Source organism: Anastrepha ludens, chromosome 2 (assembly GCF_028408465.1).
Source record: "Anastrepha ludens isolate Willacy chromosome 2, idAnaLude1.1, whole genome shotgun sequence".
Classification (NCBI taxonomy): Eukaryota; Metazoa; Arthropoda; class Insecta; order Diptera; family Tephritidae; genus Anastrepha; species Anastrepha ludens.
In genome coordinates, this window is record NC_071498.1 from 39,546,664 (window position 1) to 39,570,817 (window position 24,154).

Genomic DNA, 24,154 nt, shown 5'->3' on the forward strand with positions numbered 1-24,154 from the left:
CTGCTATTTTTTCAATTAGAGTTAAACTCAAATTTAGAATCATTAAAAGGCATTACTATTTACATCTGAATTATAAAAGAAAACAATGAGAAAACATTTCAAAAACATACAGTTTTTTATGTGAGACTTTGCATATTCGAACGATTTTGAGCCGATCTTTATGCCGAGATTTATGCTGAAAATAGAATTCGAAGCGCGATTCGTCACCACTGGGTTGGAGCGATTAATTTAAATAGAAGAGGTTAGAGTAGCTGGAAAATTATTCTGAAAAAAATCAGTAATTTCAATGCTGAAAAATATTTGAAGTAAAAATGTAAACATAAAAACAAACTACATTCGATTGGTTATTCGATGATTTGGTTAATCGGAGATGCCACTGATCTAAATTCTTTCAACTTGAACTTTGGACGCAGCTTTCAAACAATTTAAAGGAGTATTGACTTGAATATTTATGTGTTCGAAAGAAAACTTTTTTTGTGTGTAAGTGGCATGTTTAAAATATTGTCAAAATTAAATATGTTGCCGAATAACTCGTCAAATTCGTAAAGTATTGCTGACATATTTACCTAAACACGACACTATTGTAAGACAAATGTAAGAACGATAATTTTATTGGCTTAAATACTTTTGAGTTATAAAATTATCTTCTGTAATCTCAAATTGAAATTTCAAATCGAGTTGCAACCGAGTTTTCAATCACCAGATAAGATCGGAAATCTAAGTAAAGGAGAAAAGAAACATAAAACAACAACAAATAACTAACAGACATTTACAATAGTGTACGCTTAAACATTTACGCTTGTTTTCAAGTTTTTTTCTCTTTTTATTGCATTTTTTTTCTTTTCAAGCAAAATACACAATTTATAACCTATTAATTTTACTTTTGATATTTATGTATGTATGTATGTGGTATGTAGTATGTTATTAGTTAAATTATACATTTTCGCTGTTTGTACATTATTTTTGCTAAAGTTTTTTATTTCTGTAAATTTTCCTTACTGTCGTTTTTATAGTTGTTTTTTAATTTTGTTTAGGTTGCAATGTTTCATAATAAATTTTGATATATTTCATTAGCATCGGTTGATTTTCTACTTCCCTCGACTGCACACTTCATTCAGAACTGTTTATAACTGTATTTTGTGTGAACTCACGGAACTCTTATATAGTATAACGGAACATGTAAAACGTGTAGAAAACACAAAAAAAAATTGTAAATCGTCAATTATGTATTTAGCGCACAGCACAAAACCATTAAACAAAACAAAATTTAAACAAATTTATTTACGAGCAGGTTTCGACAAAATAAAAAAGAAAAATAAAGTGCGCGCATGTAGTTTAAAGACTTCTTGTTTTTGTTTGTTTCTGTTGTACATTAGTTGCATCATTATTTTAAGAAACAGAAATAATAGCAATGAAGCAGGAAAAAGAGACATTAAATTAACTAGTTTTATTTCCTTCCTTTGTTTATTAAATATAGTAATTTATTTATAACTAACTTTAACCATTTCGCAGTTATTTTTTATTTATATATATATAATAATAATAAATTGTAGTACTTATTATTTTCCGTAATGTTTTTGTTGCTTCTGTTATACTCTGTTTTTGCTTTTGTTTTTAATATTATTATTTATATGTAGTTGCAATTGTAACCGTAGTGTAAAAAATAAATTACGCTTGTTTATTTGTTGCCTTTTTATTATTTTTTATTTAATAGTAGTTGTTGTAGTTGCAGTATGTACTAATATTGGTAGTTGTAGCAGTAATTGTTGCTGTTCACTATATGTATGTATTTATTTATTTATTTATATATATATGTACGTATGTATGTATATGTAATTTAGCGGTTTAAATTTTTATTTACTTTAATTATTACGTTTACTTTTAAATTTTATTATTATTCTGTATTATCATTATTATTATTAATATTTATTTATGCTGTTTTTTGTTGTTGTAGTTGCTGATACGGCTGTGCGCGCCATTACGTCCACTACTGCCATTGCTATTCTGCTACTTTGCTAGTTTTGTGTAGTTGTTCCTGCCGCAGTAAGTAAGCTTTTCTGCGTCGCTGCAGCCACCGCCGCAACCGTTCACGGTGCAGACAAAATCGTCGTCCGGGCGGAATGGTATGTGTCGATGCGTATGCATGCAATAAACTGTTGCTCATTCAGCTCTTTTAAGTCGCCCCATCCGCCAAAGTGTTTGCACTCACAACGGGGCAAAAGGACCAGCAGCAGGATTAGCAGTAATAGGGGGCACCTAGAGCGACGGCAGAAGCCAGAAAACATACAGATGCTGTAGTTTAGAAAACCTTACTAACTTGACTAACACCAAAAATATAGTTGCTAATGCATTGCGATAGTATAGCAGCATGCAGGCGTGTACGCTGTGGCGGTGACTGTGACTGTGATTGCAGCAACTGCTGCGGCGTTGTAGGATATTTATGTAGTTTCGATTGAAATTTCGGCTGCTGCTGCTGCTTCTTTATTTGTTTTTTCTGTTGTTGCTGGTATTTGATTTGTTGTTGATGTAGTTGCTGTTGTTTTTGTTGTTTCTCACAATAACGATGACGATGGTGCTGATGACGATGATGGCAGTAATGATCATAAGGACGATCAATATTATATTGTTGACGTTGTTGCCGATCGCAACATCATTCACATTTTATTCGATTCTATTGCATCGATGCAAGGCCAGCCGAGCTGCTGATGTGCGATGAATTACCTAATGTGGATGCCATATCCTGATAGCTGAACTGTTGGCGTGAAAAAACGAAATCCAATTATTTATTTATTCATTTAAATATGTAGAAGCTTGTTTTTAATTATAATTTGTATGTATTTAATTACTCTTCAAAAGTAATTTTCGAAAATAATCAACATATTTCGAATTTCGAAAAAAAAGTTCCATTATAAAACTGTTGATGTTTTTATTTATGTTGAAAATATTATTTATTTCATTTTCTCAATTCCTTAGTATCAGTTTACGAATTACTTTTGCAATTTGAAAACAATGAAGTGAACATGATTATTTAAAAATTCACTTAAAACTGTGTTCTTCAATGAAGTATCAGTTTCATATATATTTTCTTAAATGAAAATTATTTTTTTAATTATCTTCAAAAAGGATTTCCTTATTTTCGAACATGGAAAGGAAATTTATTTTTTTGTGTTTTGTGAAAAATATTTGTTTGAGAACTGCTTTAATCATTTTTTTACATGGTGATTTTTTGATGTCAGTCTCGCGAGCCAATATCTTTTCTTGGAATAATTTTGAAAAAATGTCATGTTTTATTTTCATTAGCGAATATTTTCCGAATATTTTGATCCATAAAAATACAAAAAAAACTATTTTTTCGAATTTCGAGTTTCAAACATATTTCGATTTAAAACTGTTTTTAATTCATTCTCGTTTCTACTATTCAAAAAAAAAAAAAAAAAAAAAATATTGTTAATATTAAAGTTATGAAAATTAGGAAAATTCACGAAAAATTTATATTTCAAGCTGAAGTTTAAAAAAAAAATTGGCAAACTCTTGAGAACGCGAATAACACCGATCTTTGAAGTAAAGAGAATAACTAACTGAATTCAACAAAACCACCTCTCACGGAAAAAAGGATCCATAAATTAGAGTTATTGCGGGAGAAAAGGAATACTTTCTATTCGAACGCTGAACACATCGATGAAAGCACCTTGGATTTCATGGAGAAACGCTTCTTCGCGCTGCTGGATGGACTAGGTACTGTTACTCCTTAAATAGGCTGACTGAATTCGCAAAAGAGTTGGGTTCGAGATAAATAGACAGTGGAAGCGTTGTCGAAATACGATTTGTCTAACCATTGTCAAGCTTTTGTAAGCCTTTGCAACATTTAAGAGCAGCGCATGCAACCTAAATTGGGGGTATTCGAAATGCTAATCTTTTGACTAAATGGTTTAGAGATAAACATGAATTAAGTTGAGGAAATTGTGGCTGCTTTGAAATCTTTAAAAGCAGATCACACTGCTGATTCAACCTAAACAAACATAACTGGTCAACTTTGGAAATTCGAATATATTTGATGGTAAAATGCCGAAATTTCATATTGCTTAAAATTTATACTATAATCACTTTAATTTACTTTGTATTCAACTCACCTGCGCGAAAAGTGGCTCTTCTGCTATCGAACCCAATGTACCAGCAGGATCTGGCGGTGTCAATTCTACACTTTCTCCTGTAAACTCTGTATCGAAATAACGAGTATCTGTATCGGATACTACTTGTGGTTTAAAAGGCGGTGTTATCTACATGACCATACGAAAATTGTGTAACTATCATAACATTAAAACAAAATAAGTTTTATACTATCTATACCCTTTTATTCACTAAATCCGTCCAATTAATACTCGCAAAGAAGGGATGCGCTTGTATCTCTTTGACATCATCTTGCCCACCACCAAGACGATGGATTGGATCCTTAGCCAATAGGCCGGCAAGTAAACTACGCGCCTCATCAGTTATTGTGCGGGGGAATCTCACTTCCTCCATTAAGATAAGTGCGAATAGCACATCATGATCTTGATTAAAGAAAGGAAGACGTCCACATATCTGTCGCAAAATATGCAAAAATAAATAAAGTGAATTACAATTGTAAATTGAAAATTAAAAAATACAATAAAAATACGGGCAAAAGTAATGATTTTAAACGTATGTCCACGAAGCGGCGGAAGAATGTACAAAAAGAAGCTACAAACCATCTCATACATGACGACACCAGTACCCCACCAATCGACTGCATGCCCGTAATCGTTGTCCTCTAATACTTCAGGCGCCAGATATTCGGGCGTACCGCAGAACGTCTTCGTAGTACGGCCAAAGGTGATATCCTCTTTACACAGCCCAAAGTCGGCAATCTTAATGTGGCCATCTTTGTCCAACAACAGATTCTCTAATTTTAAATCACGATATATAATGCCTTGAGAATGTAAATAACCCAAAGCGGAAATTATCTCGGCACCATAGAATCGCGTACGATCCTCGGTGAAAAGACGTTCACGGCTCAAGTGAAAGAAAAGTTCACCGCCGTTGACGTATTGCATCACAAAGCACAGACGATCGTTGGTTTGAAATGAATATTTAAGTGACTATAAACAGAAAAAGATATTAAAATGTATTTGTGATAAAATTATTTTTTAATGTTGTTTTTATACTTACAATTAGGAAGGGATGATTCGTAGTCTGTAACACACGGCTCTCTGTGATAGTGTGCGCGATTTCATCCCTTTGTATGATAACCTCCTTTTTGAGAATTTTAATTGCATACAGTTTTGCGGTGGCCTTTTCACGACACAGAATCACTTTGCCAAAAGTACCCTTGCCAAGCACTTTTAAGAACTCGAAATTTTCAAGGGTCTGTACAAACAAAGCAAAAATAAAAATACAAATATTAATAAAACCAATTCTTTCTCAAAAGGAAAAGAAAAAAAAAAATTATGTTTATAAATTAAAAGATTTTTGCGAAAACAGAAAGTAGTCGAACTTCGTCATGGCTATTAAGTATGGTTCCTTCACCAATTCGCGAGTTCTTTTGCAATTTCGTAACTTCATTTAATTTGTTTAATCCTTTCCAATTGTTTTAATGCCATTTTATTTAAAACTCTTCTCTAGTAATTTTGTTTAATTTTTTGTTTATATATTTTTATTTTAAATTAAATTATTTCTACTGTTTATTTGTTTGCGAGACTATACACGTCGGTGTCGAGCAGGAGCCTAGTGAGGGCAAATACTGTCGATTCCCACCCACATGAGTCCCGAAGCTAAGAGGTAGTCATCCCTCTTCCTATTTTCCTTTCCCAATTCGAGTTTTCCTTTCCCTCATAATTCTCTCCTGGGCAGGAGTAAGCTGTCATACGACCGGTGCCGAGGCTCATCGTGGCTGGAGGTCCAGTTCATCGAAAAGTCCCGTCACAAACGGAGTTACCGAGTACCTGGCGACCTTCTGTATTATCTAACCTCACTTGCATACAGGATCTTTTGTGCGAATGGACCTTCCCTTACTCTGCACTTGTGCTACCATAAATGAAATACTTTTTTCAAACGAAAGTTCAGATCTCTTAAAAAACCGAAAGGAGGTAACCACACCAATTCACCTTCCGTAAATGCTCAATCTATGAGCTGCGGCGCTGCTAAACCTTGGGTAGGACCTGGCCATGGCACTCCTAAGTACCCAACAGCGGGAGGGTCGACTACGTTTCCACGACAGTCGGTTCTACGTTACCTAAACGACCCGGATTTATATCCGGTTAAGGACTGTCACTCCAGCAGCATTCCGCGTATGTAAGTATGGGGAATCTTTATGCTGCTACAACAACTACTGCTCGTAGTCTTAACAGATCTTCTGCATTGACAGCAGACACCAGGGAAATACGTTTTACTAAGCACAGGCATTCTTCTAAGCTGGCCTATATCAAAAAGTGGCCAACCATTCCGCCTAGATTTGCGGCTGTAGACGAAGATTTCTTATCCGAGAAGGATAAGGCCTCGTTGACGTGAGCCAAGTCCATCAAATTTGATGGGCCTAGTAGTTCTCATTCGTCCCAGGCAAATATCGTGGAGCCAGCGTCTAAACAACAGAGGTCCTCCGAGCAGCAGCATGCCGCTAAAGGGCACAAGGCTGCTAAACATGTTCCAGGACTCTTATAGCTATGTTGTTTCTAAAAATCAGTGGAAGTTGCTTTGGCCAACGTAGATTTCAGCGTTCTGGAGGAAAATCCTGGTCCTCCTCCATCCTGTCCGAAAGCGTTTCCAAATACAAGATTCGATGGGCGGTTAATAGTTTCAAGCCTCTTGACCACCTGGCCCCGATGGTATTGCTCTAGTAAAACTTTAGCGAATGCTTGATCCAGCGATACCATGGATTTTGGTCGTTTTTAAAAGTTGCCTCAGATGTCAGAGAGAAACCAACGTAGTTTTTATTCCCAAAACAAGGAAAATTTTGTATGTCCTTCCGAGGGACTTGTCATTTATTGTTAGCATCAGTTTTTTTGATATTCGAAAGGATTTTTGTTTTCTGATTATTTGCAAACTGGTAGAACAATATATTCTGAATATTATTGTAACCTTTTAGATCAACTGAAGGAAAAGATTGGTTAAAAAAACACCAGTTTCAAAAGAAAAAAAATCTTTTTCATCAGGACAGTGAACCGCGTTACAAGAGCATTTTGACAATGGCTAATATCCATGAATTAAAGTTCGAATTGGTGGAGCATCCACCGTATTCAGAAGATTTGGCCCCTAGCGACTTCCATTTGTTTCCAGATCTAAACAAATTCATGCGTGGAAAGCGTTTTTCATCAAATGATGAGATCATAACAGCTGTGGAAGCGTATTTTGCAGTCTTCCAGATTCTCACTTCAGCGATGGTATTCATAAATTGGAATCTTGATGATGTGTATTGATGCTCATGGAGACTATACTGAATAATAAAGTGCATTTGAAACCAGAAAATTGTTTTTCTTATCGAACCGCAAAACTTATTGAACAACCTAGTATAAGTAGCATTGCCAATTCAGTCAATACGAGATAATAGATAGTCTGACAAGTACTTCTAAAAAAATTTTGGGACTTCAGGCGCTCGAAGGCGCTACCCGATCGATCAAAGAAAAACGTCTCTATACTAGTTGCTTTGATCACATGCTAAAAGACTAAATGTACCTCATACTGATGATCTTAGAGATAAAAGTATCAGCCAGATCAATGGGTTTGCATTTAAAACAAAATGTTTTAACGAGGAGTAACAGGTAACCTGCTGCTGTGGCATCGCAATGGATCGGTAACGGGCTACGTGAGTTGGTTTAAAGACCGACTGTCACTTCCACCTACTTTGGTTTTATGTCGATATTTCAGCATTATTTTTTTAATATTATATTTTAATATTCTCATTTTAAGTTTTTCTCCCTTATTTCTTTTACACAGCAAAAAAGAAAAAAACTTTTCCACCCCTTTAATTTTTATATTGGATTCAGGGAATGTGAGATTTTTAATGCCAGTGCGCAACGCACTAAATATTATTAACAGATCTTACAGCGAGTTAAACGAGTATGTATTTATTAGACAGCCATGCGATTTTACTACTTTCGGGGCTTTTTTGCACCGAAGCGATATGCAAATGTCAATATTCGCCATTTTTTTATTTATTTGCGTTTTCTAGACCATTCACTTTATAAAATCTTACAATTGCAGAATCTTTACAAGTGCAGAATAGGATGTTTCATTTTATATTGCGAACTTTGTAAAACTTACGACTTTCTTAACGCCACCGCTGTTGCGCTTCGTTGTGCCCTGCACAGAGAAACTGTTACGCAGTTCCACTTCGGCAATAGACGCCATATCCACATCAGACATATCTGTTGAGGTCGAAGGCGACATGGCCGTCTCGCCCAACTCACTCAGGCGACTCGCTACGTTTCTGTAGTGAAAAACAAATAAAAAATAACTTATTTGAATAGAATTAAATGGAGCGTCAAAGACATTTGATTATATTGCATTTTAATTAATTTATTATTATTGTTGTTTTATTTCTTATTTTATAAATTTTTTTGTTAATTTTTTTTAACTCCTTGAGTGGAAATGACGGGCTTGGACCTTCACGATTTTCTGTATTAAATTTGAATTTGACGGGCGTCGCCCGCAATATATTTTAATTCATTACTTTATAAACCTATTGTATTATAAAAGAAGAAGTTTTTAGTTGTATACAAATATATTCCATAAAAACAAACATATTTAACTTTTGCTGAAAATTCCATTATTCTTTTTTTTTTAATTTTTATTTTCTGTATTTTGTTTAACTTTTCACTTTTTTATTCTGTTTATGTTGTTTATTACTTATTTTTTTAATTTAAAATTTTTTGTGTTTGTAACTTTTTTAACTTTTATTTTTTTTTTAATTTTTTTATTCTGGTTGCTTTTTAATTTTTATTTTTTTCAATTTTTTTATTCTGGTTGCTTTTTTTATTTTATTTTTTTGAATTGTTTTTTTCAATTTCTTTTTTAATTTTTTATTTGTTTGTTTTTAACATTTTTATTTAATATTTTTATTTTTAGTTTTTTATAGTATTTAAACTTTTTTGTTTTATTTTTCTCAATTGTTTTCAGCTTGAGAATTTTCTTCCGAATAAAGCACATGTTTGGAGTATTTTATATGGAAGAAAATTGTTTACATCGTATGCAAAGAAAATTTGTCAAAAAACACCGAGAATCTTGAGCCACTTGACACTTGCACGGTATTACAGGTATGCTGAAATGTAATGGGTTATAAAATTGCATACCCAGAATTTTTCAAAAAAATGTTGTGTATTTTTTATTTTTATTTTTTATTTGCTAAGTTTTTGTGAATTTTGTACAAAGTTTGGCTCAAGTGGTTTATTTTGGAGATCGCACTACACTTTTATGAAAACATAAAAAAAATTAACTACAAAAAAGCTAACATTTGGAAATTCGTCGCGCTCCTATAATTTTGAGCACAGGTGTATTGTATTTTCTTTTCTTCTTTTTCTTTTATTTTTTCAATTTTTATTTGTTTTTTTCCATATTTTTTGTTTTTTTATTCTTTTACATTTTTATTCTTGTACTATTTTTAATTTTTTATTCTTGTACTATTTTTATTCTTTTACTTTTTTTATTATTTTACTTTTTCGTTCTCTTTTTTCTATTCTTTTATTTTTCTTTATATTTATTTATTTATTAACTTTTTCTGTAATTTTTTATTACTATTTTAATTGTTTTAAATTAATTTATTTACTTTTTTTACTTATTAGTATTATTATTTTTTATTTATTATTACTATTTATTTCTTATTATTATTATTTATTTATTATTATTATTACTTTTTATTTATTATTATTATTTTTTATTTTTTATTATTATTTTTTTATTATTTTTTTTTTTTATTTATTACTATTTTTTCATTTTTTAATTATATTTTTTTTTTATTTTTGCTTTTTTTTTTTTTTTTTTTTAATTTAATTAATTTAATTTTTTTTTTTTAATTTAATTTAATTTTTTTTTTAATTTAATTTAATTTTTTTTAGTAATTTGTTTTTTAATTTTTTTTTATTAATTTATAATTTTTTAAGGCAATTTTTGTATTCTTGTACCTATGTATGATGGAGCATTTCACTTAAAAGTCTCACCTGATAGCATCGGTCCACTGTTGCCTTTCGATCTCCCTTTCCACACAAAATGTGCGCTCGATCACATTCGTCCATTGTAGACCACGAATAATAAAGGTGAACGGTTTAGGTCTATCGACTGTCATAATTTGACAGCCTCGTACTGTGAATTTGTTTAATGGATCCGCGGTGGCATTATTAACCGGTGGGCTTTTATAGCCCATCAATGTGCCATCGTCGCGCAGTACGAAATAACGTGAACGCCAGGTTTTTATATGTTCGCCGCGCTTCTGTAGCCAACCTTCTTTCACTATAGTCGTATGTTGACCACCCCCGAGCGGTTCATATGTGGGCGAGGTGCCGAGCGCAGCTGTGCTGCTGTTCGGTGCAGCTGTGCCACTAGCAGCCATTGCGTGTATGCTGCCAGTAGTGTTAGTGTTGCTGGGAAAGTAAGTATTGGTAGCAAAACGATGTTGTTGATAATCTTGATGTTGCTGCTGTTGTTGTTGCTGTTGTAGACTTATATTGTAATATGTGGGAGGCAATGTTGTAGGGTTTATAGTTTCTATTGAGGGATCTGTTGTTGTTGCTGTTGTTGAGTAGGCAGTGTTGCTGCTACTATTATTAAAACTGTTGCTGTTGTTATTGTTGTTGTTGTTGCCGTTATTGCTACTACTACTACTGCTGCTGAATGGATTCGAAAAGGTGGCTACAATACTCGAACTCAACAATCCAAGCGCCGACGAGGATGAAGAGACACTTGACGACGCAGAGGCAGATCCTGCTGAAGTGGCCAATGCGGTGGTATTTATGGCCGGCGTTTTGCCACCACTTGTTGCGACTACAGTTGATCGCCGCGACGACGAAAACGACAGGTAATTCGTGGTGAGGCTTTTTCAAATAAACACAGATCACAAAAAAAACGAAAAACGCTAAAATAAAAGCGAAGTTGGCTAACAACAACACAAACGATGTGTAGGCATTCAAACCAACGATTAAACGAACGGAACGGTACGGTACGGGGGAATGCTATACAAAAATGCAAGACCAACAAACAGAGTTGATACGATACCGTAAAAGTAAAGCTAACGATGACGGAGGCGACAATGGGTGATGACAATGCCGCAAGGTAAACACGCACTGTTGAAGTAAACGTGGCGTGCGATTTTTTAGTTATTTGTGCTTTACTACCGAAGAAAGCAGATTTACCACTGGCACTATAAACAAATATTTCTCAGCACTCCAGCCGTTCTCCTTATTCAGTTGTTTTGTTGTTGCGCTCTTTGGATTTTCTTCGATTCCACATACTTAGCATTATCGCTCCAGAAGAATTCCAAATTCATACGTCATAGACTTTAGTACGTAGAATGTAGAATGCGCGCGCGCGTTTATTCGTTCAGTGCACTTCGGATTCTGAAATGGAAATGAAGAGGAGACAGACATTCAGTTAAAGTCACGCTACCAAAAGGTAAACAAAATTAAATTGCAAAAACGTATATACATATAACAACTACATGCAAGCACTAGCGTACGAATACTAACACTGAGCAGAGTAAGAACAGAGAATGCAACAGAAAGTCATTGATGCGCACCCCACACCGTGCACCGCAGGCCAAACTACACACATCACAATGAAAATCGCAATAACAACGTTAACAGCGGCCGCTATAACTGCAACAGTGCCCATGCATATGTAAGTCAAAGCCACACAAACAACTACAGTATACAAACGCTAACACACTCACACAGGCATACGCGCACACACTGCAACAGACCTTTAAGACGTAAAAACGCGCAACGCGTAAAATTTTAAATGTCGCAAATGATTCATGGCACAAAAATCCCCGCCATGGCCCCAACAGACCGACCACCGACCACCGCCCTCCAACCCAGTACCATCGCCGCCATCACCGCCGTCACCACTGCCAATAGTGTCCATCAAGCGACGCAAACAACAAAATATTGACGAACCTCACTCTAGCCAGCCAACAGCTGCTGCTGCCGCCGCCACCACTAGTCGCCAAAATTCAAGCAGCCGCCAGCCAAATGCCATCATCAGCCATAAAGCGCCGCTGATCGGATGGCGATCGCTGGCAATTGCAGCATATCGATCCCTAACCCCCCTCAACAACAATTTTGCTATTGTTTATACACATACTCGTACACCCATTGACAAAACAAAACCCCACGCACCACTTGTGAGTATAAATTTTGACAATTAATTTTATTAAATTTAATTTTAACTGATTTCAGTACAAACATAGTTCATTTTTTAACAAAAGTGATATGAATAAAAGTTTCAAATAGTTTGCGGAATTGGGGAAAATCCATCAAATTTTCAGTTTTATAGCCCATTCAAGTTGAGAATAAAAAAGCCAGGGCTTGAAGTGTCTAAAAACTCGCATAAATTAAAAAAAAAATTGTATAATATTATTGCTGGTATTGGGCATTTCTTCCATATGAAAACTCATTTTTCGCTTTTATATGAAGGAAAAGTACAATACCGTAAGCAAAGCAATGTTATCCAAAATTAACGCTATTTTTGAGCACTTCAAACCCAGACTTTATTATAATTACTAAAATCGAATGTTATAGCCCATTCAAAAGTGCTTTAAAAATTCTGATTAAAAAGATGGAAATTTTATGAATGAATTTTTATGAAATTTTTATACAAAGTTTGGAACTTTGATTCATTAGGCTTTGGTTAGAAAATAAGCCATATTTTTATGGAAACAGTCATCGACTAACATTCATAGCGTACGGTTGTGTTTAGTAGCGATATCGGTGATTTTCGTTTGCGTTTCAATCGCGTTTCATTTGCGTTCTTTGTCAACTTTTTTTCAAATTTGTTTTACTCATTATCTTTAACTTAATAAGACGTCCAATTTTTTTTGGTGCTCTAATAAGGTTTTAAGGTAAAATGTCCCCTGGGGGACCTTCTCTTGGAGATAACAGGTTTGCCCTGTTGTCCTCAAGTCCCAAACCAAAACGAAAAAAAGTGCAAAATATTACAAAAGAAATATTTCCGGCTCTACCTTCGGTGAAGAAAGATAACCCTAAATATATTGTAGGAAGTGCTATTAATTCCAACAAACCACTAAACAAATATTCTTGCTTTGCTGTCCACAAAGCTCTAAAGAATATTTCCTCAGAAAATATCGAAATATCTAACCTAAGAGATGGCAGCTTATTGCTTTTTGTGAAGAACGCTTCAGTTGCGAAAAAATTTTTGGCTACTACTAAACTTATTGGAATTTGCGATGTAAAGTTCGAAATGCACCATAACCTCAATCAATCCAAGGGTACAATATTTGCACCTTGTCTCAACGACATTCCTGAGGCTGAGATAGTTGAGAATATGAGCGATCAAGGGGTAGTTTCAGCGTATAAATTTGTCAAACATATTGAAGGTCAAACTATTGCCAGTGGTGTTGTTTTACTTACATTCGATTTATACACATTACCAGAAAAAGTTGAGGTCTCCTGGTATACCACCAAGGTAAGGCCGTATTACCCCAACCCAATGAGGTGCCGAAATTGTCAAATTCTTGGCCATACCACCAAGCGCTGCAATAATACACCTGTTTGCGACATATGCGCTCTCCCTCCTCACACCCCCTCGTCATGCTCTCGTACTCTCTGTGTAAATTGTTCGGGCAACCATGCTGCCTCTAATAGAACATGCCCGAAATATGTGCAAATGAAACAAATAATAGTCATTAAAACGGACAAGAAGTGTAGCATGCGTGAAGCAATAAAAATGCATCGAATGCAAATTCCTCCTGCTCTTAATGAGCATTCCCTCTCCTTTTCAACAGCAATAAAAAATTCAACTTCCAACCAACAAATAAATCCCAACAACGAAATTAGCACTAGCAATCTCCAAAAAAACTCTACTCATAACAGTAATGAAAAGATACTTAAGAGAAACTCTTCCAACGAAAATATTCCAAACACACCAACTACATCATTCAAGTCAACATCAACCTTATCCTCCAACAACAATTATAATATTCACCTAGAAACCGGTTTCCTCTCCTCTAGCAGCAACAACGATAATATCAGCACCTGTAACATAAACGCGAAAGAAAACAATGAAAACACCGATAGAACTATTGATCTCGCAGCTATTAATGCAGTTGATAACTACACTACTAATACCAAGATTACTTCCTTACTCTCACAGCTCTCTTCCTCCGACACTTCTTCACCTCCTCCTCCATTATCTGCCTATAGCAATGAAATCCATTCACATAACATAGAGTAAGTGATGCGAATATTACAGTGGAACATAAATGGTCTTTTTAATAACTACGTCGACCTAAATATCTTAATTAACGAATTCCAACCAGAAATAATCGCATTACAAGAAACTCACATTCCATTTAATAAAACTGCATACCCTCCAAATAAATACATCAGCTACTTTCATAATTTCCCTCAGAACACCAGTTGTAAGCAAGGTATTGCATTCTTCATTAGAAGAACAGTTAACCATAAATTAATAACTGTTAACTCTAATATATCATGTTTAGCTATACAAATAGACATTGGTTTCAAAATTACCATACTTAATTGCTATATCCCTCCCCATCAAAACTTTAACTGCAAGGAGTTAATTGATTTAATAAATATATCAACCCCATTAGTAGTCTTGGGAGACTTTAATGCTTGGAGCCCTTTATGGGGCTCTAAAACCACTAATGGTAGAGGAAAAACCATTGAAGACCTCATTTTATCTCAAAATCTTATTGTTTTAAACGATGGCCAACCAACGCACTTTTCAACCCACAAATCTTTCACCCATCCTGATGTAATCCTTGTTTCCGCATCCATTTCTCCCAAATTTTCCTCTCGCACTCTAAGCGAACTACATGGCAGCGATCACTTTCCTCTGATAACGTCTATTTCCATTCCAAAGTGGTACGAAGTCAAGCCAATATCAAAGTTTATTACTGATAAGGCAGACTGGGTTAGGTTCCAAAGCATTGCTGTTGATTTAACGAATAAAAAACTAGTATCACACAACATCAACAGGGAAGCAGCTAATATTAAATCAATAATCCGTTCTTCTGCCCACATATCAATACCACAAACAAGCACTAAAAAGTTTTCCGCAAAGTTACCTTATTGGTCTAATTTGCTTACTATTTTGAGAAATAAAAAACAAACGTTTTGGACAATATATAAGAAAACAATGAATGAATCTAATTTAATCAACTTCAAAAAAGCAAACGCAGTGTTCAGAAGAGAGTTAAAGGCTGCTAAAAGAAAATCATTGGAAAAAATTACGTCCAATATCACCCCTTCGTCTAATCCTAAACAGATTTGGTCTGACATAAGAATGCTAACTGGTTCCTCCCCTCGTTTTCACATACCATTCGTATACAATGGGCAAACACCTATTTACTCTCCTCAAGATATCGCCGAACTATTTGCCAAGTCTTGGTCAGCTTATTCACATAATTGCAATTTTCACCCCTCATTCAACACTCAAAAAAACCGCTTCATTCATTACAATTATTCAAATTCTTCCCCTTCACCCAAAGCCTCCTTAATTGAAATGTCAATTTCAACTTACGAATTTGACTCCACGATTTTTAAAATGTCAGGAAAAACACCTGGGGCTGATAAAATTTCCTACACAATATTGAAAAATCTACCCTACGCCTTAAAGAATAGACTAGTAAATCTTTATAATGATATATTCACTTCAGGTGTTTTCCCTCAAGCGTGGAAATCAGCCTTAATTATCCCTATCCCAAAACCAAATAAACCTTCCAACCACACTGCTAACTTCCGTCCAATATCCCTACTTCCATGTATATCCAAAATATTAGAAAAAATTATAGCGGTACGAATAATGTGGTTTGCAAAAATAAACGGATTTATCTCTTCCCACCAATTTGGTTTCCAAAAAGGCGTGGGTGTTATTGAACCGCTTTTATATTTTGAGCATTTTTCTAACACAGCTCTAGCATTAAGTAATCATGTCTCAGTATTGAAGTTAGACTTTGAGAAAGCATTTGATAGGATTGGCATTCATGTGGTACTCAGGCAACTTAAACGCTGGAAAGTTGGCACCAAAATATTTAACTTCGTTAAATCCTTCTTAAGCAACCGGAAACTCTCAGTCAGCGTGAGGAACTACAGATCGCAGACTTATAAACTATCAAATGGTATTCCCCAAGGCTCACCGCTTTCGGTGACGTTGTTCACAATAGCATTTAACGAAATCAGTTCAATCATTACCTCTAACTCACTTGTAGAACATTTCACATACGCAGATGACGTTTTGATTTTCTCAAAAATAAAAGACCTTACAGAAGTTAACAATATTTTCTCTAGTATACTAAGTAATATATGTAAATGGTCCGAATCATCGGGAGCTATTATCTCAACAAACAAATGCTCTACCTTTCATTTGTGTAAAAAACATGTCTGTCACTTTCCTACATTAACCTTCTCAAATACACTAATTCCTCATTGCAACTCACTCAAAATACTAGGTTTAATATTCGATAAAAAACTTACTTACAAAGAGCATTGTAAAGCTACTAGACTAAGTTTATTTGCTAGACTAAATATAATTAAATTTTTGTCATCAAAACATTGTCATATACATCCACAAGTACTTGTAAATATCACAAAGGCATTATTGCTATCAAAAATCGATTTTGGGCTTTGTATTTATGGATATTGTTCAAAAGTAAATCTAAACCTACTATATGCTCCCTACCATGCAGCAGCCCGAAGAAGTATTCGTGCTTTTCCGACGTCCCCAACGAAAGTTGTTCTCACGGAAGCTGGATTACCGGATATAACCCTCAGAGCTATGCGTAATACAACGATTCTCTTGCCAAAGCTTTTGCTCTGTAGAAATGAAATTCTTTTGTCACAAGTCAACTCAGCTCTGCTTACGTCAGGAAAAAAAAACAATAAGCCTTCCGCCATTCAACGCTGCGTTGAATTATACCAGCAATTGAGTATAATTTCAAAACCGAGGTTGATACCAATTCCAGCCTTTCCTCCAAACATTGATCCTGATGAGTTGCTGTTAACAGATCTGGCTAACTTACCAAAGGAATCTACTTCTTCAGAGGTATATCTTCAGCACTTCAACCAAACATTAGCTCAATTGGAGAGTGATTGGGAGACTATTTATACAGACGGATCCAAAACGGACACGAATACTACGTTTGCAGTAACAAATCATCTTGGTGTCACCATTGCTGTCGGTTCATTGCCATTATACTGCTCGGTATTCACAGCCGAAGCAGCTGCATTACTTGTAGCAGTTAAATACGCTTCCCAGAAAAGGAGAAAAATTATAATTTGCAGCGATAGCAAATCTACTTTGGATGCTATTAAGAACCAGAGAAACGAAACACCACTAGTTACAACCATTCGAAACATATTACTTCTCAATAAAAACACTATAAGAATCATGTGGGTTCCTGGCCATTCTAGGATACCAGGAAATGTGTATGCTGACAACAGGGCTAAAGAAGCCGGACATGAACCATTACATTTTAGTGATGATATTACTAACAAAGACATTCGAAAGCTGGTACAAGAGCATTTGCATAAATTTTACGCAAGTAATTGGAATACCTTTCAGCACCCTTATAAGAAATACAATCCCACCGGAGCGAAACCTTTATATCCCTCTAATATAGCCTGTCAAACTTTAAAAAAATTCACGCGACTCAGGATTGGCCATTCAATATCTACTCACGCTCATTTGCTAAATGGTTCGCCCAAACCATTCTGTCCTCACTGCAACTCCATCGATTACTCAACCATACATACTCTTGACTACTGCCAAAAATGGGAGGAATGTAGAAATGCGATGTTTCCTAACTGCAAGCCCACTGATTTATTAAAAAACACAGATATTAATAGTATTTCCTTAATTTGTAAATTCATTTCACAAACTAGATTAAGTATATAGATCATTAAGCTCTGAACAATCCATATAATCCATAACAGCTATTCCTAACACTCACCCCAAAAACTATCCTTCCTCTCCACCATAGTTCCTCCTCCCTTAACTTTAACCTCACCCAAAAAAACAAATTAGTATATTATATTAGTATGTATGTATAGTATATGGATACTTAAGTTTATATTATCATAAGCCGAAGGCCCTGGCAGCCAGTGCTTACTACTTACGTGTGACAGTTATTTATAATTGTAACTCTTGTAAAAATAAATAAATAAATAAATATGGAAAAATAGTTAATATTAAATTTAAAAAATATTTGTCAAAATTTATAATCACAAGAGGTGAGTGGGTCCTTTTTTTGTCGACGGGTGTCTATGTATACGTATGTACATATTTTTGAATTTAAATGCAACCGCGAAGCGATATCTCCGTCCTCTGTTTCTGCAAAACAATCCATAATTTGACTTAATCGCTTATATTTTCACTGTAAAAGCCGCAATGATGTTTTGATGAATTTTTCAATTTTATTTCTCTTTTGTTCTATTTCATTTATTTTTATCATATTCAAAAAATAAAAGAAAATAAAAATAACTAGTGGTTTAGCGTATTGTCATGCTACATACAGGCACGTTAAAGTGTTTGTAAATATGAGTATACATATATGGACGTGTATGGACAGCCGTAAATACGATAAGAGCATAAAGGAGATCCGAGAAATTTAAGCAATTCTTGGTGAGAAAGACTTGAGAAATTTAATTTTTGTGATAAATTTATTTTCAACTTTCCAACAACATTAAAAAAATTCATCAAATTTTCAACAGAATTTCGAACTTTTTACTTAGAATTTTAATTTTTTTCTAGTATTTAACATGGCTCAGTCATTTATAGTCTAGTAAAGCACAAGTTTGAGGTCGCAGAAAATTACCATTGATTTTTAATATATATATATATATATTATTTTTATTTTTTTTTGTACATATTCTCCCAATCAACGCTTAAAGGGAAGGAAATGCAAAGACCGTTCGAGGAAAAATAAATAAAACTCAACGGAAATTTTCAACAATTGCAAACTTTCTCTGTGTTATACTTGAACCAGAAAAAGTCTAAAAATTCAGGTTAAAAAGGTGAAAATTTTGATGAAATTTCGAAAATTTTCGAAAATTGTGTTCAAAGTTGGAAACTTTCCTTTATATGGTACAATTGGTTAGGGCAAGTATAAGACCGCTCGAACGTTTTCACTTAGTTTGACCTCTACACAGGTCCAATCAATGAGAAATATTTAGTATAATATAATATAAGGGGGATAGAGGGGGGGAATCCCCATTCTAAAACTGAATAACGCAGGCTTACACTTTTTAAGTAATTTATTGTTGAAGTTGTTTAATTCAGCGAAAAGTTATCTCATTTGTAAATCTGCAATATTTTTTGCTTAAGTGTAGAATTGAGAAACATTTATATACATTGTTTTTTATGAAAAAATGTGTGGTAGGACAAAATTTAGAATAAATATTGGAGTATAAAAACAAGTAAAAACACGCACGTGACTGTATATTTATGCAAAACTATTATTTTCGGAATATTGGGAGTTATAAAGATTGTTCATGAACCACTCCCAAAATTGCTCATGCACCCGACCCCAAACAATCACCACCATACAATTGGATTATCCATTGAAACATTTCCATCAAAGTTTTACCAACTGTAAAATTGTTTTCGCTATCTCTTTGGATGTTTTCACCACTACACATGCAATAACTTCGCTAACTCCATTAGTCCAAAGTATTAACATGCTTGGGCAGTACCTTACTTAGTGAATGTTCTACCTTTTCGATGATAGCAATTTCAAATAGATGGGTTCACTAGAAATAACATTTTTTAAAAAGTCTTTGTGTGTAAATTTTACTTCGAGAATTCCTACATTACAACTTCTTTACATTAACGTGTTTATTTGTTTGATATGTATAGACTTTGTTCGATACAAAAGCGCGAAAATGAAAACCAACACATATAAACTTATTTAAATATGATATATGTAAGAGTATGCCCTGTAAACAAATTAACCCTTTCACTCTTCTACACTCGCTAAGTTCATCCGTATGGTATTTATTGACTTAACAGAATTCACGTCAAGGCGTGAATATTTCTCACTACAGTTGTATACACACATACACGCAAACATATGTATGTACATAGTATCTATATTTCTCATTGCGTCAATTGTTTTTGGATACTCACATTTCAAAGCGGAGCAATGACGCCACCGATCTTTCCAACTCAAATAAAAGTGAAATGCTGCAGTTCATTAGCTATATTACGAGTATTAATATGCAGTATGCATAAAATTTGTTTCATTTTTTTTTCTTTTTTAATTTAAATTACAATTTGCAAATAGCAAATAGCAAAGACGTCAGGATACGCAAATAAGTATGAAGTTTTAACTCAAAACTTTTTGATATGCCTAAAGTAAATTTAATTTAGCAGTATTTTCCTCACAAGTTTAACGTTTTAATTCTCTATTCGGAAAAAATCATTTATGAAAATCATTTTAAGCTTTCCAACATCACGCCCTAGATATAAAACAACTTAGATTAACAGTAAGAATTTGGAAATCCGTTGTAGAGAAAAGTTGCGATATGTCCAATACTCGGATTGGAAGAACAAAGAAAGACATATTATAAGAAAAAAAAGAAATCCGATAGCTAATGACCCAAAATCAAAATTATTTTTAACGAAAGCGAATTATACTCCCATAGAAATAAAATTAGATTTGAAGGTTTAAAGATTTTACTTTCGCAAAAAATTATTGAACTTATGAACCGCACCACTGTATACTGTATACTGTAAAGATATTATATATTGGGTAGTCGAAAAAGTCGTTTCGTATTTTGTCAATAGACGTCGTTGGAGTCATCTATCTCCAGTGCTACCAATCACATTGTGTCATACCATATGGTGTTAGAAAGGTGACATTTTAATCTTCATTTAACCAAAAAAAAATTAAATTCGGAGAAGTTAAAAAAAAGTTATAGCTGTTCAAAAATGAGTGAAAATAATGAAGAAATTCCCTATATATTGAAATTTTTGTATAAAAAAGGGAAGAATGCCACGCAAGCCACCAATGAAATTTGTGAAGTTTACGGAGACGATGCTGTATCAGTTCGTGTAGCACAACAATGGTTCGCTCGCTTCAGTTCAGGAAATTTCGATGTGAAAGATGCACCTCGCCCCGGTCGACCTATCGTTGAAAAAGTCGATGAAATTATGGAAAAGATTGACCAGGACCGTCACATAAACTGCCATGATATCGCCAAGGCACTAAACATTCATCATCAAACGGTTTTGAACCATTTAAAAAAAGGCTGGTTACAAAAAGAAGCTCGATGTTTGGGTACCACATGAATTGTCTGTGAAAAATTTAATGGACCGAATTAACATCTGCGATTCTTTGCTGAAACGAAATGCAATCGAACCATTTCTGAAGCGAATGGTAACAGGAGACGAGAAGTGGATCAAATACGACAATAATGTGCGAAAAAGATCATGGCGCAAGGGTGGTGAAGCTCAACAAATGGTCGCAAAGCCAGGATTGACGCCTCGAAAGGTTATGTTGTGTGTTTGGTGGGATTGGAAAGGAATCATCTACTATGAGCTGCTCCAGCCTGCTCGAACGATTGATTCTACACTTTACTGTCAACAACTGAGATTGAAGCAAGCAATCGAAAAAAACGGACAGAACTGATCAGCAGAAAGGGCGTCGTCTTCCATCAGGACAAAGCTAGGCCACACACATCTTTGATGACTCGGCAAAAACTGGGAAAGCTTGGCTGGGAAATTTTGATGCATCCACCATATAGCCCTGACCTTGCACCATCGGACTACCATTTGTTTCGGTCAATGCAGAACTCCCTTAATGGAGTAAAGTTGGCTTCAAGAGAAGCCTGTGAAAATTACTTGTCGCAGTTTTGCGCCGAGAAACCACAAAAGTTTTACACTGATGAACTAATGTCTCTAGAAGAAAAATGGCAAAAGGTGGACGACCAAAATGGTACATATTTGGTTTAATAAAGTTCATTATAAATATAAAAAAAATGAGTGAAGTTTGATTAGAAATACGAAAAGACTTTTTCGACTACCCAATATTACTTACTCTCTGCCTACGTAGAAAATAATATAAATAAATAAAAAACACAACAACCACATCTAACCAATATCCTAAAACAAAAGTCAAACTCATTTCATTACCAAACAAATGTACAACACCAGCATTACATTTATGGAAAAATTAGTAATTTTTCATTCGCTGTAATAAGGGCTTACTTATTGTGGTAGTAGTTCTGTGAAAAATAAAGAGTGGAGTTTTTCATACAAAGGAAAGTCGCAAAGAAATTTAAATGAATTCAGCAGAATGGCGACCTTTTGTACACAAAGTGTGGTAATCGTATTATAAACCAGTTCGGTGATGGCAATTGGTTACCTCGGAGCTGCTGAGCTGGCCCAGTTAGAGTTTTCTTTGTGAAGTGGAATGCTTCAGAACCCACGTCGTGAGACAGAATCAGAAACAATTAAAATGTTCTTGAAAAATTGGTTTAAAATGTGTGTGACATAAGAGAAATCATCTTGCATCAATAAAGAGAATGTTTACGTTTTCTAATAAAATGAGTTTTCCTCACCAGCTTTTAACTACTCTCTTTCCACTAAGAACTCAAAACAAAAACAAAAAAAATTAGCACAAACCGATGTCCGAACAGAAAAGTCAAACTGATTTCATTATCAAAGAAATGTGTAAAACAAAAACTACAGCAGTTTATGGTAAATTTAACCATGAAGGGCTTACTTAATGTATAAATAAAGATGTAACGCAAAACCAGGAGGGAGTTTATCATACAAAGAAGTCAAGACAAAATTTCAGTGGAAAAAAGGAAAATACAAGCCATTGTTTGAGTGTTGTCAAATGTCATTACCCCGACGCCTACGTAGACTAGTGACCTTCAATTAAATACCAAGAATTGGCAACAAATTTTCAATGTACATATTGATATGGGTAAAGTAAGGTTTTAGTAAATTGGCATATCGCCTAATACAGGGGAGTCTACAGTGAATACAATTGTTCATTGGTAAGGCATTGTAATTACACATACCTGTGTGCATATATAGCACATGTCTAGTTCGAAAAAAGGAGTGCAGAAATTCAGATTCGCAACAAAATACAAATGCAATAATAATAGCAATAACATGGCGCATCCAACCTTGTAAAAATGTACATATGTATGTCCATCTGCTCTTTCAGTTTTAGTGGGCGTCTTAGTATTGTTCTGAAAATTGTGGGAACTGCACTTTTATTGGTTGATTGTAAAACATATTTGATTATTTGGAATACAAAATTAACGCAAAAATTGTGAAAGCAAAAATAACACCATACAGCATAAAGAAAAATAAAAAGGTGCCAACAATAGTTTTTGGTATAGGGCGCAAAATAAAAATATAATAAATAAAAACATAAATATATTATATATAAAGGGTTTTTCAGTAAGAGCGCTTAAACTTTTGAACTTTTTTGAATAAAATACAAGCGGTTTGACTTTTTTACCTAATTTTTTTTTATTATCGAGTTTGAACATATACATTTAAGTATGAAATTCGATTTCTTTTTCATGACCACCGCGTGCACGTTTTACGAAGTCCAATCGTTGAACCCAATTTTCGACCACTCTTTTGCATAAATCGGCCGAAATTCCAGCAATTTCGCGTTCAATATTGGCTCTGAGCTCACAAATCGTCGCCGGCTTGTTACTGTAGACCAATGACTTCACATAACCCCAAAACGGGACGGCTTGTTAAATGGGCCGTAAAATGGCCGTAATGCTCTTAAAGTAGCAGCAACAGAACGATTATTTTCATAAAAAATTTGCACGATTTGCAATCGTTGCTCAAGTGTGTAGCGTTCCATGATGAAATGTATACTAATGAAGTTTACAAATGACAAGCGAAAAATAAAAAATATTGCGTCGTTCGCCCTCCCTATCGGAAAAAAGTTGAAGCGCACCTATTGAATAACCCTATA

At 34.4% G+C, this 24,154-nt stretch overlaps 1 protein-coding gene across 6 annotated transcripts in view; it reads right to left on the minus strand.

Annotated features, from left to right (window-relative positions):
- Window positions 1–1,329: 1,329 nt before the first annotated feature.
- LOC128869197 (RAC serine/threonine-protein kinase) overlaps window positions 1,330–24,154 on the minus strand; it is a 53,388-nt gene continuing 30,563 nt past the window's right edge. For 4 of the 6 annotated variants that reach the window (XM_054111720.1, XM_054111744.1, XM_054111728.1 and 1 more), the window contains 7 exons: window positions 10,167–11,558; window positions 8,275–8,440; window positions 5,188–5,385; window positions 4,728–5,117; window positions 4,348–4,581; window positions 4,131–4,277; window positions 1,330–2,752 (listed from right to left, as the gene is read on the minus strand). In XM_054111720.1, coding sequence (XP_053967695.1) covers window positions 2,672–2,752; window positions 4,131–4,277; window positions 4,348–4,581; window positions 4,728–5,117; window positions 5,188–5,385; window positions 8,275–8,440; window positions 10,167–10,555 — 1,605 coding nt within the window. In that variant the 5' untranslated portion in view covers window positions 10,556–11,558 and the 3' untranslated portion in view covers window positions 1,330–2,671. The remainder of the gene's footprint in view (window positions 2,753–4,130; window positions 4,278–4,347; window positions 4,582–4,727; window positions 5,118–5,187; window positions 5,386–8,274; window positions 8,441–10,166; window positions 11,559–24,154) is intronic. The other 2 variants (XM_054111747.1, XM_054111739.1) reach the window with 2 other exon arrangements.